Source organism: Micromys minutus (genome assembly GCF_963924665.1).
Source record: "Micromys minutus genome assembly, chromosome: 19".
In the NCBI taxonomy this organism is placed as follows: domain Eukaryota; kingdom Metazoa; phylum Chordata; class Mammalia; order Rodentia; family Muridae; genus Micromys; species Micromys minutus.
The window spans coordinates 6,231,481-6,249,772 of NC_137954.1; the positions used below are offsets into that span (position 1 = coordinate 6,231,481).

At 41.0% G+C, this 18,292-nt stretch overlaps 1 protein-coding gene across 1 annotated transcript in view; it reads right to left on the reverse strand.

Annotated features, from left to right (window-relative positions):
• DNAH7 (dynein axonemal heavy chain 7) overlaps nucleotides 1-18,292 on the reverse strand; it is a gene marked incomplete at both ends in the record, with an annotated part of 241,149 nt that overhangs the window by 29,751 nt on the left and 193,106 nt on the right. The window contains 5 exons of the mRNA XM_080932888.1: nucleotides 164-325; nucleotides 3,892-4,092; nucleotides 4,874-5,035; nucleotides 7,245-7,421; nucleotides 18,035-18,127. Of these exons, the coding sequence (XP_080789014.1) occupies nucleotides 164-325; nucleotides 3,892-4,092; nucleotides 4,874-5,035; nucleotides 7,245-7,421; nucleotides 18,035-18,127 (795 nt within the window). The remainder of the gene's footprint in view (nucleotides 1-163; nucleotides 326-3,891; nucleotides 4,093-4,873; nucleotides 5,036-7,244; nucleotides 7,422-18,034; nucleotides 18,128-18,292) is intronic.

Genomic DNA, 18,292 nt, shown 5'->3' on the forward strand with positions numbered 1-18,292 from the left:
TAATTTCCTGTTATAATAATGTCCTATTTAATAGGCTACTGGGAACTGCCTTCCAGTTTATTCCAGGAGAACAGAGTTAATCTGAAGTCCCCGCTCACAGCACTGACTCTTACAGTATGATAGAGAGGAAGAGTCAGGGCCCTCGCTGCGACGTTTACGGTACCTCGTACTGGTTCAGGAACATGTGGAGTTGCTGCACACTGATTCTTAGGTCTGTCTCGTTGAATTCATAAGGAATATTCCACCCCAGGGGTCCGAATTTCCGTCTCTCTTGTACCAAAGCATGAAAGAAACAGAGGCCATAAAGCAATTTCTTGAATTCCTCCTGTAATGAGAAGAAGTTATCCCACGGCATTAATTTCTTCTGTGAACATTACATCAGACTTGCAATGATTTAAATTAGTAGAGTAACATTCCTCTGCTTATACATAACATGAGGCTCTTTTTAATCCTCCAAACAACACAAAATGAAAGTGCTTTTCACAGGTGTTGCAGGAAAAATATGCCCATTCACACTCAAGTCCAACAGGAAACAGAGCAAGTCTATCTAATTCACATTTTATAGGATTTGGGGGTGGGGTGGGGTGTTCTAACTGAAGCAACATAGCACAAGAACCATAAACTCTGTGTATGGTCCCAGACTGTTGTGGAGAAATTTCAAAGGAGACAATTCGACCTTAATTGGCAGTTCCAAAACTTCAAGACTACAGAATGCAAACAGCAGAGCTTGGGGTAGGGCTGTAGAGTGATTTCCTCAGACATGGAAACTGTTGAGCTAGGGGAGTCAGCTTGCTCCCCTCCCCCCAGTGAAGGGCTTGGGGAGTCAGTCATCCTCACTAGGAAGAGATCAATGGGCCATCAGAGTTGACACTCAAAACAGCTGGAAACTGGGAAGATGCAAAAGTCAGACGCAGCCAAAGGAACAGCCCTCGGACAGAGGGTAGAATCTCAGAGAGAAACACCAGGATGCTGTCCAGCAGCGGGCAACCCGGTGAGAATCCCAAGGAGGAAGGGACGCTGGTGCCGATACCGGGTGCCATGTATTGAGGAAGCCTCACAGTTAGAGTCAGTCTGAAGGGAAGGCTGGAGAGCCTGAAACAGACTAGATTGCAAATGTGGCATGTAGGGGATGAGAAGGAGTATCACTCAAACCCATGCCCAGGTCAACAAATCCCCAGCTAAGGTCAGGAATACTACCCCTTCCTGTTTCAAAACCACTCTGAAGTGAATGGTCCCACGAGCTCCAGCTGTCATGGAAAGGAGAATGGCAGCCGTTCTCTTCCCCTGATTGTATGTTTGCCTCCTGACAGCCAGAGACACTGGGTGAGAGCCTGGGGAATCCAAAGCCCACATTTTAATAACAGTGAAGTGCTAATTAACGTATTATGCCATACCTCCCCAATTTCTGACTCAAGCTCTCCTTGCAACTGAAAGTAACTATAAGGTATGTTATTATTTAACAAAACCCAGAAGCATCACAGGAAAGACTGGATTTTATCCTACAGTGTAAGGTCCCTTCACAGAATAAACTTGAAAAAGAAAACAGAAAACATGGAAATATAAAATCAACCAAAAGAGAAACGAGAAAGAATGAAACAGGTCCGACAGCATAAACTTAACTAAAGACACTGGCTATACATGCCGGTGTTACTCTGAATCACTTTGTAAATACTGAGTCAGCAGTTAACTGTTGGAAGCCATGTGTCTCAATGTAAAAGAAAAGGCAAACATGAGATGAAGAAAGATGAAAATGAATGTGGAAGCTGCAGCGATATTGAAAATTCTTGTCAGCATCATGTCTAGAGGGTGTGTGTGTGTGTGTCTATATGTGTGTGTGTCTGTCTGTCTGTCTCTCTCTCTCTCTCTCTCTCTCTCTCTCTCTGTGTGTGTGTGTGTGCCTATGTGTGTGTTTGCATGCCTATATTTTCTTTATTTTTTTTTTGTTGTTGTTATTGTTTTTAAATAGAGTCTCTCCATTTAGCCTTGGCTGTCCTGGAACTCAATATATAGAGGAGGCTGACCTCAAACTCACAAAGATTGCCTGCCTCTGCCTACACAGCACTGGGACTGAAGGTGCACACCGCTATTCCTGGCTGTGTGTCTATACTTGAGTGCTAAGGAACTCATAATAATACCCATTAAGTTCTTCAATACCATTAACCACTCAAAAGAAGCAGAGCTCCTTGGGAAGATGTCTGGCTCTGACAGAATCATGAAGGCTCCGAGATGATCCCGGGGCATCTTACACTTAGAAATCGAGAGCTGCTAACAGCAGAGAATTCCCAAAGCCGAAACACGTACAGAAACCAGCTTACTGGAGGTTCATTGACTAAATTGGAATAATATGAGAATAAAATATTTGATCAATGAATTGAATTGCAAATCATTGCAGGGAAAATCAGAAAACCCTATGTCCTTACCAATACAATATCAGAAGGAGCCACTGCTTAGTGGTATAGGCAAATACCGTACTATTCATATGAGGCTGGGGCATCTATGTGTTAAGTATCTGAGGAAAACTCTAGACTAACCAAGCCTCTATAAACGCCAAGAGATGACTGAGAGTACACACACACACACACACACACACACACACACACACACACACGGGGTGGGAGGAAGAGAGAGAGAAGGAGAAAGAGATTGATACAGAGACAAAAGAGACACAGAGAAACTAATGAATATATGCACAGATATTAATATATTTAGGTATGGTATAAAAATTAATAGGAGGTAAAGATGAAGGACATAGATTGTTCCTTATACTATTTTTATATTTTCAATTTTCCTACAAATACAAAATCATTTTCAAATAAAAAGTTAAAATGTAAAGTTGTGAAGTGTTACAGAGTTTAATGAGATTTTATTTTGGGTTGGAGCTGTTTTATAAATGCCTCTACCTCTAAAACGTGATGACTGTGGGAGAGACCCTTTGATCTAAAAGAAAGAGAAGGTCCACTACACTTGCAAAGGGGGCTCAGTCCAGTCTAGCATGTGGAGAGACCCCACTAACTCTAGGAGTCATCAGCTTTCACCAAAGCCTCATCAGCACAAAAGCCAGCCGTACACAGGTCCTGGAGGCTCAGAACAAGGTCCACTCAACTTTGAATGTATGTGTGTGGGTTTCTTTCTTTTTTCTTTCCTTTTTTCTTTGTGTGTGTGTGTGTGTGTGTGTGTGTGTGTGTGTGTGTGCAACTTTTTGCTAATGAAAGTACTTTAGTTTAGTGGATTTCTTATGTTGTGCACTTAAGTATTATGTTCAGACCTTACGACTACGAGCTTTCAAATGGCAAAACTTATCAAGGTTCATAGCCCTTCATATAAATGCGCCCTTCCATTTTTAATTACAGCAAACCACCATGAAACAATTTTAGGTCACAGACATTCAGACAGAATTCTAATCATGAAAACAGTGGGTGTTTTCCCTGTCTGCCTGGTGGCTCCGGAAAAGACCCTTATGAGTCCCATCCATCTGGGAGGAAAACCATTTTGGCTCTCATTACGGTTACATGGAGGAAATGTTTTTATGTTTTAATTTAGAGTGATGATTCCAGATAGCAAAGGGCTCCGTTCATATCCTGGAACAAGTTCTCCAGCCTTGCCGGTCTGAGCTGGGGATGGCTTACAGCTGACTCTCTCAACAGAAGCCTGCATTATTAACGATACACCATAATATCTCAGCTGAGCAGAATGGGGGCTGGTGGTAAAATTAAAATAAAATATTAATAAAATTGACTTCGGCGCAGTCAATAATCAGTAATCAAAACCAACTGTGCCGCAGAGCAGTGGGCTACTTAATTGTGGTTTTACTCTGAGCACACATCCCTGATCACTAGGGGCCGCTTGAATTGCTTTTCAGGATTGGGGTGACAGGACTTAGCCATCACTAACAGGCTTCTTGCAGCTGCCAAAGAATTCGGGGTCAGAGATCGGGTCCATGAGGTATGATCGGATGATATTAGCCCGCAGCCCTTTTGGTGCTTCGTTGGTCATTTTTACTCCATTCTGCAGAACCGACACGGGGAAATTCGGAGATGGGTAACTCGTCAGCCAGATGCGGAAATCAGGGTGTGTTGACTCTGGGCTTAACTCCTGTGAGTAAATGAATCAGAAACAAGTGTGAGACTCAAGGAATCATCTCAATGTCCGCAAGGAACAGTCTGGAACAGGAAAGAAGTATCTATAAAACAGAGACGGAATTGTTGCAATTAAAGCAAAAGCCCAGCATCCATTTCTGAGTCACCATGCTTCAGAAGGCCCAGAGGGTTGCAACTCCACTGATGAAATTAATTCACATGACTGTACAGCTTACGGAAGTCCTTTTTAGTTCAGAGTTGACTCAAAGACTAACGCCTTCTTAATGTGTCCATGCCTGCACTGATGTTTCTGGAATATTTTAAAAACAATTCTTTACCCACAGCTAGGTTAAGACTAACTCTCCCCCTTGCTAGAGCCAGATTTGGGAGTTTAGCGATAAATCAATATTACTCTGAACTGGAATCATTTAAGAGAGAAGGATGTATTAAAGGGTAAGAGCTAGTGTCTCCGAAGCCTGACTATTTATCACTATTTCCTCTATAGTGGATGCTAAGACCTAGGAACAGCTACCGAGGCCTGTTCTTCTGAGTCATGGACATTCTAAAATACAATATAAGCACTCCTCTGTGTGAAGGGGTGTCTGCTATAGGCTGACTGTATATCTGCCTCTATTTTTTTTAGGTAAAGTTTTTAATATAAACCCATGTTTATTGTGATCCAGCCACAACCTTATCCTGAAGCCTAAGAACAAAAAAAATGAAGGCACTTGGGTGGTATGTATATAAAAATGAGACTGCGGAGGTATATGCTAGTAAGCATATGTCTGCATTTTTACCTCACAAACTTTTTCAAGAGTTGGCATCCAAGAGGTGGCAAGGTGACAGTTTTGAAGAACAACCCATGTTCCATCCTTGACAGCTTTCTCTAACATCTTCATAGCGATTGGCCCTTGGCCTTGGCCTAGAGATAGAGAGCTAAGTTTTGAGCCCCCATAGCCCTGTGTACAAGAACAACAAAGACATCATTTTAGCATCATACATTGGTCCAAACAGATATACCCTAAACACGCACTAATCAATACTTAGATGAAACAACGTGGAAACGATCATGGTGATAAGAGGAAGATTCTGAAGGATCTTCAGCTGTTGACATAAGATACAGAAAATAGAGAAGTATTAAGAAGACTTTTAAAGAAAGTAGCAGGTTAAAGGACACAGCTGTCACTTAGCAACCCCTAAAACACAAGGCTAAGAAGGAAAACATGAGTTGGAAGATAAACTTGCCCTGCCACCTTGAGCAAGTGTGTTAGTTTCTTTAGATACTCATAAAACTCTAAGAGCAAAAGCGTTAGCCAGTCAACAACTTCCTCCAGAAATGCTGTGGGGATGTTTCCCCAGCTCAGCTGTGGCTTTTGGGTCTCCTCATTTAAGGGGTAGTTGTCTCCAGACTTCCTGGAAGAGGCTCCCAGTGACAGAGGCAATGGAGTAATGAGACTTGGCCCCCTCCAACTGCTCACTGCATATAGTCACTGTCTTAGGGTTTTACTGCTGTGAACAAACACATGACCAAGCCAACTCTTATAAGGACATTTATTTGGGGCTGGCTTACAGGTTCAAAGGTTCAGTCAAGTATCATCAAGGTGAAAGTATGACATTGTCCAGGCAGGCATGGTGCAGGAGTTGAGAGTTCTACATCTTGACCTGAAAGGCCACTAGACACACCTCCTCCAACAAGGCCACGCCTCCTCCAACCAGGCCACGCCTCCTCCAACTAGGCCACGCCTCCTCCAACCAGGCCATACCTCCTCCAATAAGACCAGACCTCCAAAAAGTGCCACTCCTTGGGCCAAGTATATTCAAACTATCACAGTCACTAACTCTGTGAGAAAGAAAAACACTTTGGGGGGAAGGAGTAGAGGTAGAAACTGGAGACAATACAGCAGGATGACAGACTTATAGGGCCAGAGAACGATGCTGCCTAACACCGAAGGTACGCACAGAGGAAACAGAGCTCAAAAGGATGTTGAAGCAGTGTTGAGATTTGCAAAGATAAGCCCCATGCACGATAGACGCTTCGAGCTACCTCCCCTCTAGATCTGCCGCTGCATTTCTCATCTCCTTTCCAACATCCCTGTCCCCCACTAGTGGCCTGCCTCCATTTTGCAACACTTAAGTCAGTCCTCCACAGTCCTACTGGGATGGCCTTACAAATGGTCATGCTGTTTAAAGCATATAGCTTATCGAAACACTTCTGAAACAACCAGAGTGCTGTGTCAGACAGTCAGCGCTCACACAAAACCCAGGCTATTCCAGCCTAAAGTGAGCCAGTAGAGACTACTGTAATTTTAGAGCCATGTGGCTTTCAGAAAGCTATCCTCTCTTTGCTTTAGTGTCCCTCACCGTGAAATCAAGATGAAGCAATTTACCTTAAAGTCTTCTGGATAATTTCAAAGAGAAAGCATTAATAGCATTTACCACCAAAGTGTACTGTAGGTCATGACCTCAATGCAAATGTTCCTGTTGGTTTTAGAAACTGCCAGAAATTGTTTAGATAATACAAAAATGAGGAACATCAACCCAGAACCACCTAAAAACGTGTTCATTACTTTCTTCTTCTAGACAGGGATAGGAACGGGTGTAGCAAATTCATTAGAATATGTTTTAAAATCTCTTACAAGTATAGACAACTAAACGTACTCTAACGGTAAAGAGGCTACAATGTATATCTTCTCTGAGAGTCAGAGGGCTGTCTCCCTTTAGAGACTAGGAAGAGGGGAGAGACTAGCAGATTCACCCTAGAGTCGCTGCCTGAACTAAATCAACCAAGCCCATGTACCGGCACAAATGCTGTATGTGTTGGGAGAAGCAAGCATTCCTCAACCCCCAATTTTAGTACAGGTTGGTCTCAAACTCATGATCCCCCTGCCTCTTCCTCCTTTAGCAAATCTTAATGGCCCATGTCACCACAACCAGAGACTTGGGATTTTACTTTCACAAGTTGTGTTTGGAGCCACTTTTAATGTAAGCGCTGCCATCGAGTATCATTCTGTCATATTTCAGAATTTCTAGCCATTCCTATGGCTGAGTGACAATTTTTAGCTTTCTCTAATCCTTTAAGACATTGGTTAGAGCAAAAAAAAAAAAAAAAAAAAAACATTATCATAAAGGAATCTAACAGTGTCAGATAATGTGTCTGCTGTGAAGTACCTGGTCATCAGCGAATTTTAGAAGCGCGTTCATGGGATCCGCTCCAGGCGAGAGCACAAAGATCAATGGTGCACAACAGTTACTGTCCCCAAATGCCTTAGACAAGTCGAACGGGGGCGGCTCAATGAAAGGGCGCCCCAATTTCTTGATTATGAATTCCTGCAGCATTGGAATAACCTACAGGAGACAGGAATATATTTGAAAAAATAGTCAAAGTAATTGAAACTTCCAGGAGTTTAAAACAATCAACGCTGTGCGAGCATCTGCATGTGACCCCAGCACTGCAGAGTCCGAGGACGGAAGTTCACCAGGTCACAGCCAGGCCGGGCTGTATCTCGAGACCCTGTCTCAAAATAAAAAGAGCTGGACTCTTCCTGTATAGATTAGGTGCTAACAGTGGGAGTTCTGGGGTGTTACTCTATCCATAAATGCCTTTCAGAAAAACAATTCCAGACGATTCAAATACTAACTGATGGTTCAAATACTAAACAAACAAAAAACCCCACAAGCTATTAACAGAGAAGCAAGCCATGCTGCTGTCCGGAGAATTTTCTTGGGGCCTGTTGGAAAAAGTAAACTGCTATGACTTGGTGTGTCTGCAGGAGTGGATGTGCTGATAGGAACATAAGTCAACCCCATCTGGTCCATGCCCTATTTTCCAGTGAGAAGCTACACCTGGCATTTGTGGGTTAGAATGCCAGTTAATTATCACCCAGGTGTGACCTAAACAGGAGTGACTCTTGCTTGATCCTCATCCTCTGTAAACACTCCATCTTCCCGCTTGCGCTTTGTCAATCCTGATGGATACTTCTGAGCTTAATAAGACATGGGAAAAGAAAGGCATAATTGCAGAAGCTTAGGTCTGAAGAAGGAAAAGAAAAACTGAGGCAAACAGTTCAGCAGATACCAGTGCACTCATTTTCTTTGTTCGGAGATCCATTTGTGATGCTCATTGGAAAAGATTTGTTTGTTTGTTTGTTGTTTATTATTTTAAGCTTTGAGAACAACGCTACCGAATCATTTTTCTAGGTAAGTAAAATCAAGGGTTTTTTTTTTCATTTAACTTTTTTTTCCTATTTAAAAAATTGGGTATATTTTGTTTACATTTCAAATGTTATCCCCTTTCCCGGTTTCCCCTCCATAAACCCCCATCCCATCCTCCCTCCCTCCTGCTTCTATGAGGGTGCCCCCCCATCCACCCACCCCCTCCTACCTCCCCACCCTGACATTCCCCTACACTGGGGCATTGAGCCTTGGCAAGACCAAGGGCTTCGCTTCCCACTGATGCCCAAAAAGGCCATCCTCTGTTACATATGTACTTGGAGCCATGGGTCCGTCCATGTGTGAACTCTTTGAATGGTGGTTTAATCTCTGGGAGCTCTGGTTGGTTACTATTGTTCTTACAGGGTTGCAAAACTCTCAATAATTTCTATAACTCCTCCACTGGGGGCAGTGAGTATCCACCTCTGCAATTGTCATGATCTGGCAGAGCCTCTCAGGAGACAGCTCTATCAGGCTCCTATCAGCATGTACTTTTCGGTATCAGCAATATTGTCTTTGTTTGGTGGCTGTCTATGGGCTGGATCTGCAGGTGAGGCAGTCTCTGGATGGCCTTTCCTTCAGTCTCTGCTTCAAACTTTGTCTTCCTATTTCCTCCTGTGAATATTTCAGTCCTAAGAAGGACTGAAGCATCTGCACTTTGGTCTTCCTTCTTTTTGAGCTTCATGAGGTTGAACCTTGAGTAATCCAAGCATTTGGGCAAATATTTAGTTATCAGTGAGTGCACACCATATGTCTTTTAATTAATAATTGGGTTACCTGACTCACGATTTTATTATCTACTTCCATCCATTTGCTTAAGAATTTCATGAACTCTTTGTTTTTAATAGCTGAGTAGTAAGTACGCCATTGTGTAAATGTACAACATTTTCTGTATCCATTCTGCTGTGGAAGGACATCTGGGTTCTTTCCAGCTTCTGGCCATGATAAATAAGGCTGCTATGAACATAGTGGAGCATATGTCCTTGTTAGATGTTGTAGCCTTTTTTGGGTATATGAACAGGAGTGGCATAGCTGTGTCTTCAGGTAGTACTATGTCCAATTTTCTGAGGAACCACCACACTGATTTCCACAGTGCTTGAACCAGCTTGCAATCCCACCAACAATGGAGGAGTGTTACTCTTTCTCCACATCCTTGTTAGCATCTGCTATCAACTGAGTTATTGATCTTAGCCATTCTGACTGGTGTGAGGTTGAATCTCAGGGTTATTTTGATTTGCATTTCCATGATGACTAAGGATGTTAAACATTTCTTTAGGTGCTTCTCAGCCATTCGATATTCCTCAGTTGAGAATTCTTTGTTTAACTCTGTCCTCCATTTTTTAATTGGTTATTTGATTCTCTGGAGTCTAACTCCTTGAGTTCTTTGTATATATTGGATATTGGCCTTCTATCAGATGAAGGATTAGTAAAGATCTTTTCCCAGTCTGTCTGTTGCTGTTTTGTCCTTTTGACAGTGTCCTTTGCAATTTCATGAGGTTCCCATTTGTTGATTCTTGATCTTAGATCATAAGCCATTGGTGTTCTGCTCAGGAAATTTTTAGCTATGCCTACATGTTCTAAGCTCTTCCCCACTTTCTGTTCTATTAGTTTCAGTGTATCTGATTTTATGTGGAGGTCTTTATCTGCTTGCACTTGAGCTTTATACAAGGAGATAAGAAAGGATGGACTTGCATTCTTCTGCATGCTGACTGCCAGTTGAACAAACACCATTTATTTGTTTAAGATGCTGTCCTTTTTTTCATTGAATGTTTTTAGCTTTTTTATCAAGTGACCGTAGGTGTGTGGGTTCATTTCTGGGTCTTGAATTTTATTCCATTGTCTACCTTCTGCCTCTTTATTAATACCATACAGTTTTTAATCACAATTGCTTTGTAATACAGCTTGAGGTCAGGGATGGTGATTCCCCCAGAAGTGCTTTTTATCATTGAGAATAGTTTTTGCTATCCTGAGTTTGTTGTTGTTCCAAATTAATTTGTATTTCGATAACAACAAAGGCTACTGATTTGTTTGAGTTGGTTTTATATCCGGCCACTTTGCTGAAGTTGTTTATCAGCTGTAGAAATTCTCTGGTTAAATTTTTGGATCACTTAAGTATACTAACATATCATCTGCAAATAGTTTTGGGGACTATTAGCTTGGAAAACTGTTTTCTAGTCTTTTACTCTGAAATAGTGTCTGTCTTTGTCACTAAGGTTGTTTCCTGTATCTAGCAAATTTTCTTAGTCCTCTTTATGTATCCAATCTGTTAGTCTATGTCTTTTATTGGGAAATTGAGTCCACTGATGTTGAGAGATATTAGGAATCAATGATTGTTGTTTCCTGTTATTTTTGTTGTTAGAGTTGGAATTATGTTTGTGTGGCTATCTTCTTTTGGATTAGTTGAAATAAGATTACTTTTTTGCTTTTTCTACGGTGTAGTTTCCCTCCTATGTTGGAGATTTCCATCTATTATCCTTTGTAGGGCTGGATTTGTCGAAAGATATTGTGTAAATTTGGTTTTGTCATGGAATATCTTGGTGTCCTCATCTATGGTAACTGAAAGTTTTGCTGGATATAGTAGCCTAGGATATCATTTGTATTCTCCGAATATCTGTATAACATTTGCCCAGGATCAGCTTTCAGAGTCTCTGTTGAAAAGTTTGGTGTGATTCTGATAGTTCTGCCTTTATATGTTACTTGTCCTTTTTCCCTTACTGCTTTTAATATTCTTTCTTTGTTTTTTTGCATTTGGTGTTTTGACTATTTGTTTCTTTTCTTTTGCATTTGGTGTTTTGACTATTATGTGACAAGAGGAGTTTCTTTTCTCTTCCAATCTACTTAGAGTTCTATGGGCTTCTTGTATATTTATGGACATCTCTTTTTTTAGGTTAGGGAAGTTTTCTTCTATAATTTTATTGAAGATATTTACTGGCCCTTTAAGTTGGGAATCTTCCCTCTCTTCTATACCTAATATCCTCAGGTTTGGTCTATTCATTGTGTCCTAGATTTCCTGGATGCTTTGTGCTAGGAGCTTTTTGCGTTTTCCTTGAATGTTGTGTCAATGTTTTCTATGGTATCTTCTGCTCCTGAGATTCTCTCTTCTTTCTTTTGCATTCTGTTGGTGATGCTTGCTACTATGACTCCTCTTTCCTTGGTTTTCTATCTCTAGGGTTGTTTCCCTTTCTGATTTCTTTATTGTTTCTATTTCAGTTTTTAGATCCTGGATGATTTTGTTTAATTCTTTCCCCTGTTTTGTTGATTTTTATGTTTCCTCCTTCAGGTCTTCTTCCCGTTGACCTGTGTGTCCTGTATTTCTTTAAGGGAGTTATTTATGACCTTCTTCAAGTCCTCTAACATCATCATGAGTTGTGTTTTAAATCAGAATCTTACTTTTCTGGTGTGTTGGGTTATCCAGGACTTGCTCTGCTGAGTAAACTGGGTTCTTCTGATACCACATGGCCTTGGTTTCTGTTACTTAGGTTCTTGGACTTGCCTCTTGCCATCTGTTTATCTCTGGTGTTAGCTGGTCTTGCTGATTCTGACAGTGGCTTGACCTTCCTGTCAGCCTGTGTGTCAGCATTACTGAGAGACCAGCTCTCTCCCAGCAGGGAGTATAGAGAGCTGTGGCACAGGGTCAGCACAGGGCACAGACTGAAACCAGAAGGATCCCGTCCCAAACTGCTTCTCAATTCCTGTGTCTTGAGGATCCTGGGTGGGCCTTTCAGAACAGAAGTGGTGGTCTTACCTGTGCTTTCAAGTGTGCCAGCACTTCTCGTAAAATCAAATTTTATGCTAGGTTAAATTTATTATAATATTCTTCAGATTTATGTCACACCAATGAAGGAGTTAAACGTTGTATTCAATATCAAGCATTGGCAAATGGTCAAAAGACAATGTTTCATCTTTGACTTTCTAAGAACAGCATGTGTGCACTTGAAATGGAACCTGAGATGACCAGCATTTGGCTAATACAATTCTAGATCCCCTGAGAGCATTTTTTGTTTGCCTTTCTTTGCTATATATTCAAATTTTTCCTTCAAATACAGGAGCACCAACTGGAATTAAGACTGTCACATTGCAGTACTGCAAAGCCAATAGACTCCTGGTAAGCCTCTTTGACACAGTTCCTTTAAAGATCTATCTTTTTTTTTCACATACACTTGCAGCTTTTTAAATTCATATTCCCTTTGATAACAAGTTACAGCTACAGATGTTCATATGACTAACATCATACATATAATTTATTTAATTACTTGACTTCAACCTTATGTCTTAAGCAGTAACTACCCAATGCACTTTTAACCCTGCTCTGAAACATATATGTCTGCTCAAAATCTGAAGGCACAACCATTAGCTCTCTGTTTATTTTGTTCTAACAAACTAATCAGTCTGGCCATACAGAATGCTGTGAGTGCCTGTTAGAGCTTATTTATCATAGAAGAAGGTCTTGAGTCAAACATGCTAGCTATAGGACAGAACACAGGCTGTCTCAGAGTCAAACATGCTAGCTATAGGACAGAACACAGGCTGTCTCAGAGTCAAACATGCTAGCTCTAGGACAGAACACAGGCTGTCTCAGAGTCAAACATGCTAGCTCTAGGACAGAACACAGGCTGTCTCAGAGTCAAACATGCTAGCTATAGGACAGAACACAGGCTGTCTCAGAGTCAAACATGCTAGCTATAGGACAGAACACAGGCTGTCTCAGAGTCAAACATGCTAGCTCTAGGACAGAACACAGGCTGTCTCAGAGTCAAACATGCTAGCTCTAGGACAGAACACAGGCTGTCTCAGAGTCAAACATGCTAGCTATAGGACAGAACACAGGCTGTCTCAGAGTCAAACATGCTAGCTATAGGACAGAACACAGGCTGTCTCAGAGTCAAACATGCTAGCTATAGGACAGAACACAGGCTATCTCAGAGTCAAACATGCTAGCTCTAGGACAGAACACAGGCTATCTCAGAGTCAAACATGCTAGCTATAGGACAGAACACAGGTTGTCTCAGAGTCAAACATGCTAGCTATAGGACAGAACACAGGTTGTCTCAGAGTCAAACATGCTAGCTCTAGGACAGAACACAGGCTGTCTCAGAGTCAAACATGCTAGCTCTAGGACAGAACACAGGCTGTCTCAGAGGAAGGAGTAATGGAAAGTGCTTGTGAGGACCCCACAGTCACCAGCAGAATGGCTGCCATTATACAAGGGGGACTGCACAGACATATACACCTCCCACACCCCCGCCCAGCCCTGGGTAACAATTCCACATGCCTCGAACATCTCTCAACTTCAGGAGCAATTTACAAGTGCCTAGTATCTAAAAAAGGTGGTGTCCTCTGGAACCAGTTACAAGTGCCTCCAAACACCAGTTATATTCTCTGCAACATTTATTTGAATGAAATTTTTGAGTAAAACCATCAGCATACCATGGCACTTTTTAAAGTCAGGCACATGCTTTTTCCGACACGTGTGTGGCTAGGAATGCTAAGAAAAGATGGAGAAACATCCAGATTCAAGTTAGACTTTATTTATTTGTCTGTCTGTTTATTAGGTGTGTGTTGAAAGGCAGTGAGTGGAATGCCTATAGAGAGTGGAAGTCAAAGGTGAGCTTGCTGGACTCCACTCTCCTCCCTGTGGGTTCTAGGGTTCTAACTCAACTCACTAGGCTTAAGGAGGTAGGTACCTTTAGCCACTGACTCATCCTGCTGGTTCACAGTAGACTTTTAAATCTGTTTTCAATACTCTCTTAGACTCAGTGCATATGTTACAAAGGCACAGATGAGTAAGCCCACATGCATGAGCACTATGACAAAGGCAGGTATGGTGGGTGGCATATGCCTGCCCCAGCATTCCAGAGGCTTAGCCAGGAACACCTTGAGTTTGAGGTCAGCCTGTTCTAAGTAGTGAGAATGTCTCAAAAGCAACCATCCAAAGTATGATAACAAGGGCCTACGCAACAAGATAGCATATACTGTTCATTCATGCTCAGTGTCTACTAAATGCATAAATACAGGTCTCAAGATTAAAATTTTATAGAATCTAATTCCAAACAAAACATCAAAGGATAAATTTACGTACACACATGCATATATTCATACGCATACACATGCACACATATATACACACTCAGCTAATTCCTAGATAATCCATGCTTCAGCTCCTTTGCATAATCACAAATGTTAAGCTCACTGCAGAAATATTAAATATATCCTAATTTCTTATCCTAGGCCTCATCCTTGTCTTTCTTGTTACCATTCTTTGCACAAAGGGATTTTCTTCTCTCATCAGATTAAAACAACAACAAAACATACACTTCTTCAACAGCATCTTTCCTCCTCAGGTCAGTTTTAACCTCATCACAAAATTATAGTCTTGCAAACAAAATGACAGGTTCAGAGGCCTGACCTTTGCTAAAAGCTAGTTTGTGCTAGGAATGGCCGAGTTTTTGAAAGAGGGACCTTCTGGTTTACCTGCACAGGTAAACATGGCTGACCTTGCAGTGATTCTTGTGTCTGTTAGCACTGGAGGGCCCAGTTAGGAATGTGAGCATCTCTTATCAAGAGAAGTGAAGATAAATTCCACAATTTCACTTTTCAAACTGTAACTGAGCAAAACTTGCTTGCTTCCCAACAGGAGACAAGAGCTCCCAAGGTAGAGGCAGACTGTGTTAGCAATCAGGCACATGGGGGATAGACCCTTCTGAGCCGGCAATCTGATCATTCCAAGCATTGGGTTTCTAAAATGAGATCTGTCAGAAGCAAAGATTTCAGACTCATTGTGACAGCCGTCTTCTCAAAGGCAGTTCCCATGTGTGCTTTTCTGTGCAGCACAAATTCCTACGACATTTATCTGAGGTCAGAGACCCTTATTACCTTGCATCTGACATGTTTCTAATTGAGAGCTGATGAATTTGGCTTTTGTTTACAGTTCAGAATGATAGAGCTGTGGCCAGAAGCTTTTTTATTGTATAAATGACCCTGAATGCTGCATCCCTCAGTCTTTTCCCACTTGATAGGTTTCTTCCATCAGTGCAATACTACAGCTATTACATTTTAAGGAAGACCATGAGCCCATCTCATTTTCCTACTGGTGACTTAGCAAGAATCCTACCAACTTTTCTAAACTATAGCATTGGGAAGCCTGGCTTTCTGACTCAGTGGATCTCAGTCTCCCTAGTGCTGAAACCCTTTAATATAATTCTTCATATTGTGGTAAACCCCAACCATAAAATTATTTCACTGTCACTTTATAAATGCAAATTTGCTGCTGTTGTGAATTGTAGTATAAATATCTGATATACAACAAAACTGATAGGCAGCCCCTGTGAAAGAGCCATTTGACACCCTACTTCAAGGGGTCACAATCCACATGTTGAGAACCACTGTTCTGAACATTTAGTATTAGGGTAGGGTGTCAAGGGGACAAAATGGAAAGAAGCTCCACCTCTCAAAAGAATTTTGTCAAATTTCCTGATATATATATATATATATATATATATATATATATATATATATCCTAGAGATAGTGAAGAAATAAAATGAATATATTGTTCTCTCAAATGTTAGTCTCTTATGATGTTCTTCTCCTTTCTAGGCTAATACCATTGTACTCTGGAAAACCACCCTTTACATGCAGAGTAGACACATATCATCATATAGTGTACAGCTTTCAAAATGACCAATTCACCACCAAAGCTTGGTGTACCTGGAAACGTAAGTGTAAAGAGTACGGAGTTTTCTGGATAACATAATGACGTTCTAATCATTTTTGTATGGAAAATGTACATGGGTATGGTGACATAGAAAATTGCGACCAATTAATTCCTTCATTTAGAATAGATAGAAAATGTCTGAAGTTGTAGATGATTTCCAGATGGTGGTGGAATCTGCAGTTATCTGTGATCCAGGCACTGTCCAGGGGTGCACAATGATCAATCAAGTCTCAGGGCATTGGACGGTCAACCCGGAAGTGTCTCGGCAAACCTCCCGTGGCAGCTGCACAACGTCAGCCAGCCAAGGCAGGTCTGTATCCGTCATCGCTTTAGATGCAGTAAAAGGAGAAGGAAAATTGAAATATTGCTAAACATCATTTTGAAAATTTTCTATCCTACAAAGGGAAAGATAGATTAGAAAAAGTGGTCGGACAGAAAGCTAAGGCATGGGGCAAATCAGTATGAAACAGAGGTTAACAATGACTTCGAAACAAACAGAATGACGTCAGCCGACAGAACAAAGAATCTCCCCCCCAAAAGTTACCTCAGCCTATGTAACTCCCACCTTCAAAAACACAATACATTTGGGAATTCTATTGATCTATTTAATTGTTTAATCTATGGCAGATTAAATTGTCACGTTTCAAAATCATAAACCTGCAGAAGGGTATATGCAGATGAAGTTCTCACAGCTAGGAAATGGTTCATTAGCCCAAAATGGAGGCTCACAAAACACTGAAAGCATTTCATTTCCTTCCTCTTTAAGTGAACATCTGAAGCTTCCCACTGACATTTCTATGAAAAATACATTCTTTTCGATGTCATCAGAGGGTGCATTTGATCAGTTCACAAACATCAAACAAGTGTTCATTTACTTCAACCACAGAGGACAGGGCAGAATTGTGACTTTCATAGGCCATGGATCCGTTGTAGGCCACTTCCTCTGTTTATGAAACTTATATGACATATATATATATATATATATATATATATATATATATATATATATGTGTGTGTGTGTGTGTGTGTGTGTGTGTGTGTGTGTGTGTGTTATACATATACAATATTACATATATATTCTACAATCGTTTCATATAAAGATAAACCTAATGCAGGACGGTCAGACTTCTATGCTGAAGACTGGGCCCTGGCTGGGTCATGAAAGCTGGACCGTGTTAGCTGAGCCACCGTGCCTCTGAGAAAGAAACACCTCTACCTCAGATTACCCCTGACATGTATACAAAATGCGGTTATATATTACTTTCACCATTTAAGTTCTGCTTTTATATGAGGGAAGAGTTGGAATGTAGGCATGTTCTTTGAGAAGTACTTCCAACTGTGGCTATTGTGAGTTCTGAAGTAACTATGTGAAACTTTAGTTTGCTTGTAACAGCAGCAGTGTGACGGTCCCCAGTAACCTCCTGCTCACATTATATCGGCAGCTCTGAGGATATCGGTCAACAGACTTAGGCTAATTCATTTTCTATAGACTGTAACACAAATGAGGACATTGATAAGTATTAAAAGGGCAGGTTTACTGCTTTGCTGGTTGTATATTTATTATTTAAAGAAGCTAAAATAGCATTATTAATATTGCCTTTTATGTTAACAATGACTAAAGCTTTAAAATATTCCGCATATTTTCTAAATGCTGTGGTGTGCTGTGGTGTGGTGTATAAACATGGACCCACATTTAGAGAAAACACTCTAGATATTCTGATATATAAACTTGACGGTAATGCCATTGACTAGTTTCCCCAAAGTAATAAAATAAAATAAAAATGAGGTTACAGCAGGCAAAGAGAGAAGTCTTTGACACAGAGGAACCGAAATTCATAAAGAGTAATCATAAAAACATCGCCAAAACTACATTCTGTTAGCTACTAACCCAGATGTAGACACAGTTAGGAAATCCATCAGGTGGAGGTTGGGGGACTTCTGCAGGTTTCTTTATCTACCCTGAGTCTCTGAAATGGAGTTTGTCTGGGCTATACTGAGGGGGTGGGATGAGAGCTGCTCAGCAAAGCCCACACTTGCCTTGTCGGGCCTCAAGCAACGGATAATAAGCATCCTTTGAAAGTCGTTTGCTTTATTCTCCCAATCTTCTGGAAACATCTCATGGTGTGGCTCCTAAAATTACAGTAATAAGTCAATGTTAGAGGCTATTTCTGGAAGTAATAACATTTTACAAATAGGCATATACTTGGAGAAGACATATAATTCCTGAAATCAGAACATCTGTGCAAGTTATATATATTTTTTAAGCTGTGGGGAGAATTAATGTCAATGTGTAAA